The 18,723-nt window shown below is 44.6% G+C and overlaps 2 protein-coding genes and 1 non-coding gene across 7 annotated transcripts in view; 1 reads left to right on the top strand and 2 right to left on the bottom strand.

Moving 5' to 3' along the window:
- Positions 1 to 9,256, top strand: part of MATN2 (matrilin 2) — a 76,891-nt gene extending 67,635 nt beyond the window's left edge. For all 5 annotated transcript variants that reach the window (XM_087749171.1, XM_087749168.1, XM_087749175.1 and 2 more), the window contains 4 exons: positions 3,906 to 3,977; positions 4,548 to 4,658; positions 4,892 to 4,987; positions 8,069 to 9,256. In XM_087749171.1, coding sequence (XP_087605297.1) covers positions 3,906 to 3,977; positions 4,548 to 4,658; positions 4,892 to 4,987; positions 8,069 to 8,121 — 332 coding nt within the window. In that variant the 3' untranslated portion in view covers positions 8,122 to 9,256. The remainder of the gene's footprint in view (positions 1 to 3,905; positions 3,978 to 4,547; positions 4,659 to 4,891; positions 4,988 to 8,068) is intronic.
- Positions 9,257 to 10,016: 760 nt separating this feature from the next.
- Positions 10,017 to 14,039, bottom strand: RPL30 (ribosomal protein L30). The gene is made up of 5 exons (XM_087749191.1): positions 13,932 to 14,039; positions 13,792 to 13,842; positions 12,682 to 12,827; positions 11,427 to 11,557; positions 10,017 to 10,184 (listed from the first exon to the last, which is right to left on the bottom strand). The coding sequence occupies exons 1-5, from the start codon at positions 13,995 to 13,997 to the stop codon at positions 10,135 to 10,137; spliced, it is 444 nt and encodes a 147-aa protein (XP_087605317.1). The 5' UTR covers positions 13,998 to 14,039; the 3' UTR covers positions 10,017 to 10,134.
- Positions 10,441 to 10,575, bottom strand: LOC148057269 (small nucleolar RNA SNORA72). The gene has a single exon (XR_015700143.1). It is a non-coding gene; the product is annotated as a small nucleolar RNA SNORA72 (small nucleolar RNA).
- Positions 14,040 to 18,723: the final 4,684 nt, after the last annotated feature.

Genomic DNA, 18,723 nt, shown 5'->3' with positions numbered 1-18,723 from the left:
TAAAGGTTGCATAAAATGTACACTTCTGTGCCCAGAAGAATCAATTGCTCCCTCCCCTTTCTTTTTCTACAGTTAAGTCAGCCATGCACTGAACCCCACCCCGCCAAAGAAGCATGATCTGCTTCATTAGGAATGTGGGAAAATAATCAGGGATTTGTAACATCTTAATGAGAATAAAAAATTACTCTTAAGACCAGTGGCAAACACCTAAACAACAGCAAAACAAATCAGCAAGAGCTGTTGTGCGTATTTATAGAAGACTAAAAATAGTTCATTGAACATACATTCACAGCTACAAAGGGTGGATCTCAGTTATGCTTAAGCTCCAAGTTTTGCTCCACAAACGTAGAAGGTTTGTTCCAGAAAGCACCCTTCTTCACTCTGGCACAAACAGCCTCTATATAAACATTCCCAGATGAATTTTTGCAAGGGGAAGGGGGAATGTGAGCTGGGATGAAAGCTGTTCAGCCAGAGAGAGGACAGCATGTCTCTCCCACTCACACATTCCCAGGACTCGGTATTATTTGTACATTCAAATTGGTACCCGAGCAAAACTCAGAAACATCACTGTGAATAATATTAGTCATAGCACTAGAATTGTGTCAGATGATTCAATTTTCACGAGTTTTCATTTGGTTGTTTTTCTTGGAATTAAATGCAAACAGGTTTTATTTTATTCTTCAACGTTACTGTGTAAAATTGGCTGGCAAGCAGCAGTGCATTTCTTCCTCATACAGATGTCAAGGAAGAATCTGAAAAAAAAGAATCTGAGAATGTTTCCTAGCTTGTATATTCTTTGTGTTTCTCTCAGTTCTAAAAAGTCCTAGTTCCATCTTTCTGAAATACAAAATACTACAATAACATGAAACCAAGTCTGTTTAGTTAACCTTCTTATTAGGCAGATAATCTGCTGATGACAGCATGCCATCTTAAAAGCTTGGGGAGACGCCAAAACCAAAACTATCTGGCAACGGGTATAATTCTCGCTCATTAGCAAACCCCAGAGCTCAGTGATGGAAAGGCATCCTTCAGGTACCCACAGCGGTGTTCAGCAGCCACGATTTTCTTGGTTTTTTTAAACTACGTTACTTACCGTATGAAAAATAAGTAAATCCTGCCCCTTCGTGGCAGTTTCTAGACTACACCTCTAGTAACGGCAGAGCTGGTGCCTCTCAGCTTCTGTCCTCCTCCTCTGTCACCAACAGGCAATGCCTCACACCTGTGAACTGAGGACTGATCCAGCCTTGTTTTTCTGGACACTCCAGGACTACCTATTGCTCATCAACTCACTCTACCAGAAATTCTGCTCCCAAGCCTGTTACACAAGCTGAAAGTTGGTTTTTTTTTTTCCCCCCTCTGTTTTAGTTTACAGCCTAAATTTTTTCACCCCTTTGCAACAGCAGTAATTTCATTTTTACTCCAGCCTTGGTCCTTAGCTGAGGACTTCTGAGGCTCCAGCCTGTGAGGGCAGTGGGAGACCCTCTGAACCTCATGGACTCCACTGACAAAGCCTCTCATCCCCAGTCCCAGCTGTGGATGGGCTGCATGTTTCCAAGTAAAGCAGAAGCCCTCCAAAACTCCTTTGGGGTAAGGCTTTTCCTTTTATTCTGCAAGAAAGCATCAGCCTTGTAGAATAGCTGCTGATTACTATTAATTATTCTTGATAACTAATGGTAAAAAAAAAAGTGGGTTTCTCTTTTGCTTATTAAGAGGACTTCAGTCAGAAGGTTCCCATTCATTGCCTTGGTTAATGTTCATTTCTCATCTCACTGGAAGCACTAACGAGGCTACAATGTCATACGTAATACGCACTCATCACGATTGCCTCTTCACCCCTGTTCTGAGCATGTGCATTATGGGAGCCTTTAATTACATGGTCACACACTATTTTTGTCACAGGACCCCAGCCCTGGTCAGATGACAGTACTCAGCAGTCTCCTGGTCAACATTCTGTTCTCCTTCCAAATTGTGGATCATCATCACTGCGGCAAGTAGTCAGCCACTGCTTTTGAAGACACACTTTTTTGAGGACAATTTCCCACAGGCTTTTCCTAACAAAATACTTAGGTTTTGTTACAAAACAGAACACTAAAAACAAACACCCAACTTTAGCACTGTTCACCAACAGATTTGAATATTTATGTTCACTGCACTGACTTCACCAAGGGGCTCGGTTAGGATAGCAGCCTCTGTCACTACTTGTCTGATTATTCACAGCTTTACAGTTGATGAGATCAGAAATCTTTCGGCTCCAACCAGTATCTGAAGCCTGAAGATGCATTTCTGAAATGCCCAATTCCCGTCCCAAACTGGAGACCTTCTACCACACCTCTACCAGTGTATCTATCAGTCTTCTTTCCTGTCCCTTACATCTCAATCCGAATTATTTGTCTATACCAGCCCAGTGTCCAAAGCTCAAACTTTTCAGGTCAGTTCTGCCCTTCCTAGACAGCCTCCTAATTAGCATACAGCTCTTAAACGACTTCTAGAGCAAGTCATTACCCAGGGTGAAACACTCAAGGTTCATCTTACCTGTTTGTTCCCTCCTACATGGGAAATCTCACCATCCTTGTTCCCAGCTGATCATTCTTCTTATCGACTCCTCACCCAGTTTGTTTCATTCCTTACCTCCTGATCTCATCCCACACCTCTCTGCCCTGAACTCTTCTCCAAAATCTGTGTTTCTTCCACCAGCTGGTTCCCACACAGACTTTTTGATATATATAAATATTGTAGTTCTGCCCACTGAACTCTGGTCTTCTCACTCAGCCACTCACCTCTGTTCATTCTCTGTTCCTCAGGCTCAGTCATTCCAGCCCACCCAGAGGGTCTCATCTGCTTCCCAGTGCAACTTAGCACAGCTGCGTATTATTGTGCATCTGTCAAAATTCACTAGACCAAAAGAGATCTCAATAGCTGTTACAAACCTGTGGGGCCCAGAAGCATCTTCCACCTCCCTACTGCATCTTCATGGCATATCAGGAGAGTCTGCACCATCACCTTTTACCCTCACGCTTTCACTTTTGGTTAAGGAACTCGGGATATTCGCAGGGAGGAAGTCCCAGATGCTCCATCCGCTCCCCTGGCACAGTCGATCAAGTCATACAGTTGTTAAATGCATGTTCTTCAGCTCATCTGGGCCATTAAGGGCTCCACAGTTAATTGAGGGTGAAGCATTTATTTTCTAGGAAAGAACCCATTCTTAAGGAACCGAAGCTGCCCCTACATTACCCTCTCGCGGCAAGAAAGGGGTAGTGCACAGAATGACTCTTCAGGTGGTTACACCTACATATAAAATAGGTTTCCATTTGTCTCCAAGCACCCTTTGACTAAAAAGATCGGTATGGGGAGTCTGGAATAAATTCCTACATTTCAAAGGCTGTGCTTCCCGAATTAGAAACTTGTATTTTTCCTTATAACTGCAGTGCATCAAATAAACTCTACTGCACCCTTCTCACCTAAACACTCCCAACTCCCTGATCGATGTTTCCCATTATAAAGGAGAAAACTGAAGGGAAGTAAGAAATTTCTTCCTTCTCCAAGCAGTTTTGATTCTTATTCAGTTCACCCCAAAGGACTGATAGATGACAAGGAAACATGCAAGAATTTTCACTGAAGGACACAAAGTAGGTTGCTGTCAGTTCAGATTGCTTCAGTACTGTTAATCTATTCATAAAGCACTTCTGGTTTTGGAAGAGTTCCTCTGATAGTCTGAGTTGAAGGGTGAGTCTTGGAGTTTCCAACACTGGACCTCTTCTAAACTGCACAGGTATGAGGCATTCTCCACGTGTTATGAGAGACAAACACCGAGTTACTGGTAAGAAACATCTCCATTTCTAGGGAATGTGAACATTTCTATTGCTCCTTTTGAGATCTCATTTCCTTTGGCAATTTCTTTCCACCAGCCTTGAAAGAGTCAGCTCACCAGCAGGATCCATCATCTGGGAGGCTTCATAAGACTGGTCCACAGCCTTCAGGTTGGCTGTTTTAACTCAGTGTCCTGCTGTCTCCCCAGATCATTGCTAAGTTGCCTCTTCACGCCACCTTCTGTAGAGAACCCTAACAATTCACCTATGAGAGAACTGCTCATCCCATTCCCCTTCCTACCCGCCTCCAAGCCACTATCCTTTCTGCAATTCAGATCTGCTTTGTACAAAAAAATCGATTCACTGTAACAAACGCATGGCTGCATGCTTCTTACACCATCCAAATGAATTCCTTCATGGGGAAACTTGTATTTCAACACTGTGCTTGATATTTTAAAGCATGTTCAGCTTTCAATCACATCTGTTTCTCACAGGAACCTTCACAACTCCCTTTCAGTTCTGCAACACGCAACTTAAATCATATATACAGTAAATACAGCCTAACAGCTCAGTTCCTTCACATCTTTGTATCCCTAGTGCTCTCCATGAATGATCCTCACTGCAATCAGTGAGAGTACTCACTAATTAAGGAGAGCTCTGTGCATGTGAGTAGAAAAAAAAAATACTGTATCATTAAGTGAAGTGGGTTTGATTTTTAGACTTTTGGGGGGTTTCCTGCAGGACCTGAATCAACCACAATAGCCATCACAGATGTCATTGCCTGTCCCAATCTTGCAATACACCACAAGTATCTTTTTGAAGACGGTCACACTCACTCAACAAGAACAACAGGTAATCAGGTTACCTTTGTTTAGAATAATCCAGACTGCTCTTTGAATATACAGGCCTGAGTGTTGTGCACTATTTTCCAGTATTTACAAAATCTGCCCCAGAGCATTCCTTTGGATGTTGACCTGTTTTGAGAACAGGAAGCTGTTATTAAACCTGCTCTGCATTTATAAGTCCTTGTCATTTCCTCCCCCATCCCATTTGATCTATTATGCTTGACTGTTTCTGTTTTTCAGCAAAAGCTTCAAAAGATAAAGACCAGTGCAAATGTGAAAACCTTGTGACATTCCAGAACTATGCAACCAATGAAGTAAGAAAACTCACCCAGCGATATATCCTTTCAGAATAATTGTTTCTTACATATAAGACAAGGGGGGCAGGTTAAAAGAAATTATAATTTTAATGCATCAAGTCTAAGCTGTCTCCATAGCTCAAATCAATCTAGTGTAATGAAAAGCTAAGCTACTTAATAGATAATGTTAATCTCCAAGAAGCAGGGCTTTTAATATTTGAAATCTGCCTCTCCTTCATAGAAGGGACCAAAATATTAATAAGGATCTTAACTTTTAATAATCCCTAACAGTAAACACTTTCAGGGACAGCAAAGAAATGACAGGTCAAATTCAAGACTAACACTCTTTGCTTTGGGTTATTTCTTCAGATGGTATCAAAATAGCATTTACTGGCTACAGGAGTCAGAATACAGGACATGTTTCCCTTCTGAACTGCTTGGTGAAGCACCAGATGCAGCGAGTCATTTAAAATAATACTCCAAATGAAGAGGAATTCAGAGGACTGGGGTCTGGTTAATTTTGCATAAACAAATACGCAGATAAAAATTTGTTAAGTGCAGATCTATAGCTTTCCCTCCCAAAAGTTAGTCTGTCTTTTCAAGGGAGCTGTTAGTACAGTAGCCTTTACACTATCTGTAACATCAACCAGATATCTCAGGAGACAACAGCAGCAAATTGGCAATACAACTTTTTGCAATATTTTGCATCATGCAGTATTTATGCAGTGAATTCCTGTGTTTTCTTCATGAAAGCTGCTTCTGCCTAATCAAACAGTAAGAAGACATCACATTTATTTAGGTTTTGTAACGGTGTGCAAGATCAATAAGCACTTATTTTCTGCGCAGAAGAGTGCGGCAATACCAACGGCTCATAAGCATGTGCTTCCTAGACAAGCACAGCTTCAGCCTGAGGAACCTGTGGAGGTAGCAGCCTGTCCAGTCAGGCTAACAGAGCCCTCCATGGTTGTGGCAGCAGGCAAGACCACAGAGGGCTCTGTGAACCTGATGCCAAATACTGCATACCAGTCAGACCTTACCTCCAGCTCCTTTGTGTAGCTGCACCAGCCAGCCTCACTCTATCTCTCACCTTCCCAGGTGAATCCTTCAGCAGGTAGCTCAAGGAATCATGTTCTGATCACTTGATTAATTTTAAATTATTCCATGCAAAGCAGAATTCCTTCATAAGGGGATAGAAAGCCATCGCATAAGGTTATTGCTAGGTGATTCAAATGCTCATCAACATTTATACTTCTCTGGGGTACTTCTCTGAAGTCTCGAAATGACTTCGGAAAAAAATCTCTGGGTCATTTCCCACGTTCTTAAGAGCATTATCCAGACACACGCAGTTCCAACCCACATGCTGACAAGAAAGGAGACCACTCCTTCCCCCTTCAGCACACACCTTAGCCTCTTTACTGTCATCTCCTGCAGCTGGGCTACGAGGAACTTTGAGCTTACTCAGAATCAAAGAAAACAGAGCTTAGCAACGTGTGCTTTTTCCTTTACAATTTGAGCAGGCAACCCTGTGATTTTTAGAGTCGAAGAAGGACTCAGGGTGATGGAAAAGCTGCTGACACTAAGCCAGAGACCTAAACATTTTGATAGGAACAGTGCCGAGCACTTCCCCAGAGCACTGTGCCACCACTGCTTTGAACAGAGTAAGAACCATCCAGTTTCCTCTCCATTACAAACCTCATTTCTCTGCCTTATCTGAAGAGCAGCTCAGATACTGAGTGATAGACTAGTTCTTGGTAACTGCCAAAGACTCTGCTGGCCAGTCCCCATCCGAGGGATCTGGCGGGGAGGAGGGAGAGGGAAAACCGACTACAAAACTAGCTCCGGTTACAGAATACAAATTTAGAGGGGCCAAACTGTTGATGATTTGTATCCAACTACATTTAATTTTTTCAATCAATAGATGCAGTTTTTACCACCTGAACTTTGCCTCTGTAAACACTTGAGAAACATTGATGTTGCATAGGAAGCAGCTCAAATGATGCTACCATGCATATAGTAATCCCTTCTGTATGACAGACAGTTGAGCAATTACCAAACATAAACCTGATGTACGGGTTAGTCCCCACAAAAGCAGCAGAAGCAGGACTGCCACTCTTGCTCCATACTAGCAAGGGGATAGATTTTCCTGCTGCCAATGCAACACGGGGGTGGGCAGCATGTCGCTGTTCTGGCCGAACTCAGAGGCCGAATTCAATTTGCGCGTGTACCCTAACCAATTTCTAACAGCCCCTTGTGAAAGATCCCACTTTTATACACCCAGTTCTCCCTTTTTCCTTGTGCAAGACCTTAAAACATTGAAATCAAGACACTAGACACGCAAGCAAAGAGTGGACTGCAGCAACTTGGTCCTTTTAAGGTGGGCGTCGGTGCCTTCAGTTACCTCTTGATGCTAGGTCCCCTCTTCTTCTCTGCTTCCCCTAGCTCCAGCCTTACCATGGTTCTTGGGAGAGGTGGTCAGGTAAACGGTACCCATCCCACCTCCTCCTGCAGCAGACACAGCACTCCTGGCAGCTGGAGGTGCTCATCAGGAAAGTGATGCTGTACACTGCTTTGCATTGCTACAGCTTACTTCCAGTGCAGCCAGCCCTAGATCCCATGGAGCTTCTTGTGCTCTACTCCACACCTGTCTGAAAACCAGTGGCTTTGTAAAAAGAGTAACCTATGCTACACCACAGCAGGCATTCATACCGCAGTCACGGAGGTACGTATGGTTCTACAATCTACTGTTTGCTTACATGTAACTTTCCATGTGATTAAGTGAAACATTTTTTAAACAGCACTAACTAGGATAAATATTTAGCTTCCCTTTGAAAAAGATGAAAATGGCCACTTTTCAGAACCACCAGCCTTTTTAATAAGCTGCAGCCTGAACTCCATGTTGAGGTATGCCTGTTAACAAATGGGGCTTCACACAGCTTTCTCAACTCAGCTAATCAAAGCAGAATAAAAGTACAGGGGAGTCTTGTATCAGAAACTACTGGGAGTCAAAGAGGGTAACAAAGGAGAAACAAGAGCAAGTTTATGGACCATTGCATCAGGCAGCTGACACTTTTTCTATTAATGCATGCTATCAGTAGCTCTCTTTCCTTAACTTTTTGTCTACTGGAAGAAATGACGAAGAGAATGGAAGACTTGGAAAACAGGCTAAAATACTGATCAAAATTTGAAGTGTATACTACACTGTATATTTATACATACAAACTTGTCAGAGCTATTTTCTTAAACTGGTTCAAAGTAAAATAACAAATCCTTGTGTCTGAAGTTGAAGAGAATATTTTGGATCCCTGCATCTATATACTATGTGTCCTGTCTTGCATTGATTGCAGATAAGAAATATCGAAAATTTTATCTATATATAAACGATATAGTAACTAGCAAAAATTCTAATTAAGCAGAACTAAACAACTGAAATAGGCTATGCAAAATAATAAAATGCTGTTATTTTTTGAAGTGAAACCTCCATGTTTTGAAGTACTTCTAGGGTATGAATTTATTTGGCTTGCTTTTCAGTATCTCCCTCCTCCACTCATTCTGCTAGTATTTTAAGCACCCTATCTGTGTGAATATATATATATATATATAGTTCTATATATACAGACATACGTAAAAACAGAACAAGTGGGACAGCATTCACAGCCTTTAGGTTTCACTTATATTCTTCCAACAAGAGTAGACTACTGAAATCAGTTGGAAGTAAAACTAGAAATTCATACATTTGTGTTGAAACTGTGATGAAAGTAAATGAGCAAAGTGTGAAGTCTGCTGGGTTATCAGGGTATCACAATCCGAAGTTTCAAGTCCTTTTTCTCTTAACACATCCAGACCATGTAACTTCTCCCTACTGGTCCTTGGTCAGCATTCAGTGATTCCCTAACTTTCCTGAATGCAACCAGTATTTTAATTATGAAACCATCTTTTGGGCAATGCAACTAGCTGCACGCCTGTTTGTTAAACACTAAGACACAAATGAAAACAGCAAATTGATTCCAGCCATTCTGACCAGCTGAAGTGCCTTGAAGTTTTACTCCTTCCCCTTGGCAGCAACAGCACTCCTCTGCTAGCTTTACTTTCATGCTAACAGCAGTATCTAAACTCTCTCTTCAACTGATCCAAATCTGAGGTTTAGTAGGTAGAAACACCAGCACTTCCTCCTTTGATTTGACACACGTTGGTTTGGCTCTTTACTATCAACCTCATCCATTCTATACCAGAAGCAGTAGCTGCAGCAAAACTAGATGAAGTGATCTCAGATAAGCCAATGAGCGTGCATGAATACATAACAGCAAGCTTTAAAAGGTACCTTGTGCTTTGGCATACTTTGGCAAACAGAATGCAAGTTCTGCAAGGACACCGGTACATACTGATTTTCATTAAGTGTTTCTTTTACCGCATGTCAGCAAAGTGCTGGCACCTCAATTAATAATCACTAGTAATAAGGAACATGCTGTAGTCATGGTCTCGCACAAAACAGGCACAAATCTGTAAGATACCAATGTCTTCAGCAACAGTGACTTGAGAACACCAGCTCATCTGTCACTAACATAACATCTTCAAAAAACTAAAAAAAAAAAAAAAAACACACCACCAAAAACACACATTAAAAAAAAAAGAGGACTAATTTAAAATCAGCTTTGAGAAGTTAATTGGTATCTTATTGAAAGTATGATGTTATACACCATGTCTAGCAGCTATCCTATTTGCCATTTGACAGATTGTCTTCTCATTCCCAGAGAATATCTAAGGGGATAATTTGCATTAGTACTGTGTGATTGATTTGGTAAAAATAGTGTGAATTTTTTTTAATGTAAGTAAACCCTTTGGGGTCCCCCACCATCATCCCAAGTTTGCTACTGTACCTCACATTACAAATTGTTTTTGCATTAGCACTCCAAAACTAAAAAATAAAGAAGCCCTAGCATGTTGGGATTTGGCACTATACTTGCCGTGATCAAGTCTTACTCCACTTACCTCTCAAGATCCACTTCTAGATAAAGAAACAGGTAAGTTTTGTCCCGGGAAGGTTATTTCTAACAGAACAGGAAACACAGCAGTGGTAATGAATCTTCGTTTATATAATTTGTTGCCTAAACCCAGCAAAAGTATAATACAAATTTTTCTTAAAACACATCTGTAACCAGTTTTATTGTAGAAATAACACCTTTACAGCAATTACTTCTCACTGGTTTGTTCTGGCATGCTTCTAATGATGTCAGAGTCACCTGTAAAACAAAAATATATTGTTACAAGAGGACCCACAGCAAGATCTGTTTTCGGGAATAAGCCAAAAAGTTAAAAAAAAAACACCACAAAAAAAAACCCACCCCAACACACAGATTCTACAAATAGAAAACTTAAAAGCAATACAAAGACAGTCTGTTTAGGAAAATAAACAAGTAATTTTCATGGCTTGATAAAAAAAAATACTTGTAACTGTGTTTTGCTAATCCATACACAATATTTTTACAGTACTTATGTACCTGTCACTAGCATTTACAAAGCCAGTACTAGAGCAACAATCTAGTCCTGGAGGACACAATGCGTAGTTTTAATATAGCGAATGTCTAGCCTCCCCTGATCACGAAAATATCAGGACAGCGAGAATATTCGCATTACGTTACACAGCGATAAGATTTACTTGCAGTTCCTTAGCTTACAGTTAGCCCCCCTGTCTAAAATCAAACATAAAAGTAACATTTGGAAAATTAAGTTTACAGCTAGTATTTGAATAGAAGCTAAATAAAGTCTTCTGACAGCGAATTCAAAGCAATGTTACTTGGGGAACATTCGGTGAAAATTATTATAGAAGACATTAAAGCTGTGTGTATGCGTTTTAGTCAACAAGCAAAACAAAAGATTGATTCTTCTTTTAGAAGATTTTGGAAACAGGATGAGAAGTCACCTAATTAGCTGTCTATATGAGGAACCTGAGCAACTCTCTGGGACAAAGAGTGCTACCAAACCATAGTAATTCCAAACAGATTTACAGTTTTAAGTTTAATATAATTTTCAACCCTGGATTAGTATCCACCTGCATATAGGTTATTTTTGTATATATCATTCTGGGAAGCAGGACAACTCACAATCCTTTGTCTTAGAATGCTGCACCAGCTCATATTCTAGCTGATGGGCTCAGGAACATGTACCATAAAGTTGCTTCCCAGCCACTGAAACCTCATTACAGACAGACGGGCAGACAAAACGCACGCTCACAGGGTTTAGCAGTAACGGGAGCTATGCACAAACGTAAGTGGCAGTAATTTCAGGTTCTAAGAACCTAGGACTCACAAAAGAACAGGATCTGGGTCAGAGGAAATTACAATTAAGAGTTAAATACGACAGAACAGGACAGCAAAGTATGTCATCATCCCTGCACGTTGCTTGCTCAGTGCTGCTACTCACAGGTGAAGGGAGGAACCACTAACACATACCCATTTGGTCACTATCCTGTAAGAGAGACATACCTGGGTCGATGATAGCCAGTGTGCACACTCTGTAGTATTTTCCGCACGCTGTGCCCAACTCAATGTTGTTGCCGCTATAGTGATGGACGCCAGTCTTGGCAAGCATAGCGTAGTACTCGATCTCCGATTTTCTGAAATTCGAAAACGAGGTGTTACGGTACTGACAAACAATTTTGACTGACTGTAATACAGCGAGAGCAGCTTTAACTCCAATCACACTTAAACCTTACAGAGTTTTCCTCCCACCCAGAAAACCACATCTGTTCCTTGCCAGCCAACATCACTACTGTGTTGTGGTTCAGGAACCCTTATCCAGAAGTATGCTGAAGGTAACAGCAAACCCACTTTCAGAGTGCAAATCCTTGAGGTTGCTCCTACACGTGCTCATTTCTACAGGAAAGAAGGGGATTCAGGACTTTCAGACTTCCAAGAGGTTACAGGAACTAAGCCAAAGTGCATAAACAATAACCCTTATCAATGCCGATACCTAGTGGCCAGATGCTGAACAGAGATCTGACTGCCACTAGCTGTGAAAGAAAGTGTATTTTCTTACAAAAAAAAAAAAAAAGTCAATCCCTTCTAACTCCCACCAGGAGATTCCAGTGGTCAATACTGTTCCTCAAGCACTTTTGGCATCCCCACTAACATGCTGCCAACTCTAACAGCCCTGCCATTTCTCAAGCATCTAATTTTGATTTTCTGCATTTAGTTTCCTGAATGTGTCAACATCCCTTCAAGACAGAAAGGGCTCAGAAATTCAACAGGGAAAATGTCAGGAAGTTCGTAAAGATTTCATTCTCAAAAAAGCAATTTCACTGGCCAGGAACCTAAATTTATAACTTACTTGGACAGCAAATTTTGTGTGGTTCAAATATTTTAAATCGGTGTCAATTGCTAGTTTTCCTACCCGTAAAATTATTTTCCAATACACTACTCTGAAAAAAACCCAGGAATTCAGCCCCACATACTTTTAACAAATGCTATCACAGTGTGAAAAGCTTACAGCGTCTTCACTACCGTGAACTCTTTGAATTAGAAAGCTAGAAAAATGTTGGGAAGCATTTCAACACATCCACACCTGAAATCATCATCCACCAAAAAACCCATCACTTTTATTTCACAGCACTCTGGAATATGCCTGCAAGTATTCTGCATTAATGATTCACTGTAGCAATTAGCATGAAGTACACGCTGTATTTGCACAAAGAACCTGTCTTAGTTTTGAAGAGAACTGTTTTTTCATACGTCTGCTTACCTCAAAGCAGGACAATTGTTGGCTAGGATGACCAACTTGGCTTTGCCCTGCCGAATCATTTTCAGAGTCTGTTTGTATCCTAGCACATATTTACCACTTTTCATAACCAGCTGAAGCCTGGAGTTTATGGACTCTAGGGACTTTTTCTGAAAAAGAGGTAGAAAAGCATTATTATATGTTACTTTACATTTTGCAAAATGGTGGAGAGCATAAGGAAATTAAGAAATTCCAAATACAAGCAAATTTTTAATAATTTCCCTATAATTTGCAACATGGAATAAAAAAGCCAGCCTACCATATGAATATGAGAAAGCTTGTGAATAAAGGGGTTGCTGACACTAAATTTTCCCAAATTCATAAAAATACCTCTTACCCACATACCTTATAATAGGAAAATACATCTCAAAGCATTGTTGCTGCAATCTACGTTAGTCAGTAGCATCCGAATGTATTTGACAGGCCTTTAGCAAAGCGCAGCTAGTCAAGTCCAAGTAAATACTACTTCTGCCTTTCAAATCTAAGCCAGGTTTGGAGTATGCCTCCTCCCAGGGCACGTACTAATAGCGTTATGTCGGTCCGCAGAAACAGGTAATCACACGCAATATGAGCTGATGCTCCAACAGGAGAGCATGGTGCTCATGCCAACAGGCAAGTGCATTTACAAGGACGACCACCACCATCTAACAAGAAACCCATACCTGCTGGAGTCGCTCGAAGAGAAAGGCAAGAACACGGCAGGAAACGCAAAAGCCGCGCTCCGCCCGCACTAGGAGCTCAGCACCAGCTCCCCCCTCCTCCAGCTAGCACAGGGGCCCTGTCAGCGCCCCGGGAGAGCGCACGGGAGGGAACCGAGGGCAGAGAAGCCGGTGGGAGGCGGCCAAAGCCTGTGCGAGGAGGGGACGGCCCGCACTCCGAGGGCCGCGACAGGCGACTCCGGTTGTGCCAGGGCCCCCCGCCGCCCCCGGTCCCCGCCACAGGCCACGTCGGGGTCCCCGCTGCCCCACCGCGGCGCCGCCCGCCCGGCCCCACCGCCCCGTCCCGCGCAGCGCCCGCCGCTGGCGGAGGCCGGGCCGCCGCCACGTGAAGCCGGCGCGGCCCGCTCCCACTCACCGTCTTCTTCGCGGCCACCATGTTGCTGCCTGGCGTCGGGTCGGGCGGTAACTAGAACACAGGGGCGAAGAGCGGAGCGGTTAGCACCCGGCAGCGGCCCCCCGCGCCCGCCCGCGCCGCCCCGGCCCGGCCCCACTCACCGGAGACGCGCCGCCAAGATGGCCGGGCCGCCAGAAAGGGACAAGCTCCCACAAGGCATCGCGCATCCCCGCGCCGCAGCTCTCGCGAGAGCCGCGCGCAGCCGCCCCGCCCCGCCCCGCCCTCCGGCTGCCAATGCGGCTGCGCCCGGCCACCCGTTCGTCGCCTCAGCGGCAGTGCCTCCCTTACCGGTCCCCTGCCCCGGCCTGCGCTCTTGCACGGAGCGATTTTAAACGCCCTTTTCGCCGTCACAGCCTTGCGGGAGACTTCAGGCGCTGACCAAGGAAGGCCCTTGCAGGGAGGGTCCCAGGGGACCTGAGCCTCCCGTCCCCTGTGGGGACTGTCAGTGCCGCCACAGGGCTGATGTGGAAAGTTACGGTGTGGAGGAAATAAATCTCTTCGGCATCAGAAGCCACTGTGAGCAGTAGGCAGACGTGCTGGTCTGACGCCGCGTTTCCCTGCTGTAAGCGCTGAGCACTTCATAGGCAGCAGTGCCTTCGTTTCACCAGGCCCGGTGGTGGCTGCCTGCCCCTAATTCATAGAATCATGGAATCGTTAAGGTTGGAAAAGACCCTTAAGATCATCAAGTCCAATCATTAACCTATCACTGCCAAGTCCACCACTAAACCATGTCCTCAAGCACCACATCTATCCGTCCTTTAAATACCTCCAGGGATGGAGACTCAACCACTTCCCTGGGCAGCCTGTTCCAGTGCCTGACTGCCCTTTCGGTGAAGAAGTTTCTCCTAATATCCAACCTAAACTTCCCCTGTCGCAGCTTGAGGCCGTTTCCTCTTGTCCTATCACTTGTTACTTGGGAGAAGAGACCAACCCCCACCTCGCTACAGCCTCCTTTCAAGTAGCTGTAGAGAGCAATCAGGTCTCCCCTCAGCCTCCTCTTCTCCAGACTAAACAACTCCAGCTCCCTCAGCCGCTCCTCCTAAGACTTGTGCTCCAGACCCTTCCACAGCTTCGTTGCCCTCCTCTGGACACGCTCCAGCACCTCGATGTCCTTCTGGTAGTGAGGGGCCCAAAACTGAACACAGTACTCGAGGTGCGGCCTCACCAGTGCCGAGTACAGGGGCACGATCACCTCCCTGGTCCTGCTGGCCACACTATTCCTGATACAAGCCAGGATGCCATTGGCCCTCTTGGCCACCTGAGCACACTGCTGGCCCATGTTCAGGCGGCTGTCAACCAACACCCCCAGGTCCTTTTCAGCCAGACAGCTCTCCAGCCACTCCTCCCCCAGCCTGTAGCGTTGCATGGGGTTGTTGTGACCTAAGTACAGGACCCAGCACTGAGCCTTGTTGAACCTCATACAGTTGGCCCCGGCCTAATGATCCAGCCTGTAAATTCTGCACTGCTGCCATAAATACACTGTCCCAGTGAGATGCAGCCCCAGGCTGAGCAAACACCTGGATTTCAAGCATTAAGCGTGCCACTGAGCTTGGGAATAGCTCTGGGCCTGAGGCTGCGTTAGTGGGTTCAGTTTTGGGCTCCCTTAGCAAAGCCTGCGGGTTTGCTGGGGACGATGGCAGTTCTGTCCCACGGGGCTGTGCAGTGGCCTTGGCCTGTGCGAGGGCAGCTCAGCCCTCTGCTGTGCTGGAGCCACGGCACAGGGAAACCTCCTCCTGCCCCCCGTGGGCTCTGGAAACCATCCGCTTGAAAATTAGGTTGCTAAACACACGCGCGCTAGCTATGAACATGGCTATGACATGAGGTTCTCAGTTTCAGGCTAAGAAGGGTTGCAGCTGATCCCTCGGTGGTGTCTGGCCTAGGACGGACACCCCGGGCTGGTGCAGGGAGGAGCAGCGGGCACCAGGTCAGCTGGCGCCTGCTTGGGCGTTGCAGGGATGAGCAATGTGGGTGCTTGGGGTGTGAGTTTGGGGGGTTCCCCTGTGACACCCCCCCCAGGAGGAGGCCTGGGGATCCACCCACAGGACAGCAAGTCTTCTGCTGGTATGACTTCATGCTCTTAGGACACACCGCACCAGAAATGTATACCAGTGTATACATTCTCTTATGAAATTACAAAGCTAGCATAAAAGCTTTTCTAGACTTGCCTGGGTTGGCACAAGCATGGAGAGCATTGTGCTTGTTGGCTTTAGGAAGTCTGATGCCTTTGCCAATATGGGATATGTAGCAAGAACCTAAAAAGCCAAGCCAAAGCACGTTGTATTCAGTTATTCTAGTAGGCTTATATTAATAGAGCTTATTTCAAATAAGGGAAATAATTTATAGCAATATACTGTCACGCTTTTCTACTGGTATGGCTGCCTCCATGCTGACTTTTTTCTGGTATATGATCACACACCTTACCAAAATATTTGTAACAGGATAACCTTCTCAGTGACATGCAGCCTTTGGTCAAAATGCACACCAGCATCCCACCACTTTTTCTGTGTAGACACTGGGTAACACCCTTAGGTTTTGACAGATCAACTTAAGCACCTAGATTGAGATCTAAACTGCTAACGCTGAGATAAAGATGAGATAAAGGTATGTTAGTAAAAATATCACCAAACTGAAGTGGAGTTTAAATATCCCAGGTGAAACTCAGAGATTGGTCTATTTCTAATTGTGAAGTCCTCTGGGAATAATTTCTAGGTTAAGCATATGTAAATAATATATATACTATATAAATAATAATATAAAAATGTTACATTTTTATGTGTCTCTATAGCCCAAATTCCCTTACTGAAACAAAATAGGTTTTGGCCCTTTACAGAGCATAATTAAATCAGTTTTCAAGTGTACTTCAAACTTTTACTTTCTTTGGCAGCTGAAAAGTAAACTCCATTCTACATCTCATTCTTTTCTTCTTCCTCTCCGTGCCCCAGCACTCAGGTGCATTGCTGTTATTCCTACAGTCAAATTGTGACTCTGATTTTAATTCTTTAAACTTTCACCTGGTTGGTTGTGGTCAGGTGAAACATTCATCTCTTCTTGCTTGTTGAAATTACTGGCAAGAGAATATAAAGCTCAGTGGGCCTCGTGAAGCCCTTAGTGCGATTCCTTTCGACTATGCCGTGTTTTGTTACCTTGCAAAATGTGGGAGCCGCATACGGCCCCGGAAGAGGGAGCTGTGTTCAAGGGTACCCTTGCAACCTCCGCTCAAATTAGGAGAGCATGCAATCCTTCCCTTAAGAGTTTATAAAACTAGTTCTCTCCACTGATGTGTGTTTAAAAAAACCCTGCGTTTCCTAGAGAACTTTCTGACAGACACTTTGATCATTGGACCCCAAATTCTGTCCCTACATCTGGGTGGAATAGGGGTCTGTGGGGGGGAAATAGATGCAGAAATGGGCTCTATTGTCTCTCACCCCCCCAAGTGTCCCTTCTGTGGCCGTGAAGGCCTCTCCTGGGAATCTGTGGTCCATAAAGTGTCCTTTATAAAGGCAAAGGGCCAGTCCAACTCAGATGAAAGCAACACCAGAAGGAAGAAAAGGCTTTGGCCCCACCAAAATTCCTTAAACAATATTATACAGCCATTGTTTTGTTAAAAATCAGCAGCTGGGAGTGGATGGGCATTTACAATGCAGGTGCTTGAGAATTAAAGCATGGGGGAAGGCAGGTCAGGCAGAGCTTGGCACCCAGGCACCCTCCGCAGGGGACGCTGAGCTCCCCTCCACAATGAGGCCGTGATACAGCAGAAATGAAAGAAAGGGAGGGAAGCAGCAGACAACGTCTCCATCTCCAACAAACAAGTCTCAAGATGGAGAGATCCAGGGAGCCACTGGAAACCTCAGGAAAAGCGGCATTACTTCTCCCAGCACTAACGGCAGGCACCGTGGCCACATCCAGCCCTCCTGCCTGCCCCGCCAGCCACGCTCAGCCAGGGAGATCAACGCCTTCATGGGCAGAGTCGGGCATTACTCTGGCTCAGGGGCTCTGCAGGCTGGTGCTCAGTTTGGCAGTGAAGATGAGCATGCAGGGGATGGAGAGTACGTGGGGAAAGCAGGGCCACTCCTCCTCCCTTACTGCTTCTCCTACCCTGGACTTACTCTGCGCTTGCCTAGTGAGAGGGCAGGGGCAGGGTTTCCAATGGAGAGGGAGAAAATTTAATTCAAATCTGGAGAACGGTGGTCTGGAAGGAGGTCTCTCACCACCTTCCCCCCCCTAAAAATGCTGATAAGGTTATGTAAGAAAGCACCAGTTAGAGGTGTGAACCAGGAGAATGAGAGCACTGCGAGAAAAGTCCCTGGTGGAGCATTGACCTACCCCAGAAATTGGAGAGCAACCTCATCATTTTGGGCCTGGAAGAAAATGAAACCAACTCAGTGTATCTGAGAAATTCTAAGTGACCTAGAAGATGGAAAATATCTACGATCATAAAGAAGCCTTATTTTCTTTAAGTCTGGACACGTGATCACAGATCCCTGAGTCATGACTGGAGTAACAGTCTAATGGCCATCCTTGAGCTGGGGCCATAACTTCATGATACATCGCCTTCAGTAGAGATGGCAGGTGAAGGAATTCCCACTCTGAGCCTTTAGTTGTTTTTTTTTTAGAGTTGTTTTTAAGTCAAGTCAGTACTTCATTTGGTAATGCATCCCACAGCAACACAGCTGGTGGGATGTCCTGCTGGGGGTGGAAATGTGCGGCTAGGGAGCGGGAGACGAAAGGGCCAAGCAGGGAGCTCCCGCGGTAGCACTGACACCGACACCAGTGTATCAGCAAACGACAGTGCGAGCCGCGGTGGCTGGCTATATTCATACTTGAGGACAGACAAGCAAGTTCATGTGTTTTCCTCCACAGCTGGGGCTGGCCAGGATCACCCGTGGGGTCTCT

This window comes from Nipponia nippon, unplaced genomic scaffold, assembly GCF_047370975.1.
Source record: "Nipponia nippon isolate SJK-2023a ecotype South Korea unplaced genomic scaffold, ASM4737097v1 scaffold_1, whole genome shotgun sequence".
In the NCBI taxonomy this organism is placed as follows: Eukaryota; Metazoa; Chordata; class Aves; order Pelecaniformes; family Threskiornithidae; genus Nipponia; species Nipponia nippon.
The sequence above is the reverse complement of the archived record's forward strand: the minus strand, read 5'-3'. Positions and strand labels throughout refer to the sequence as shown.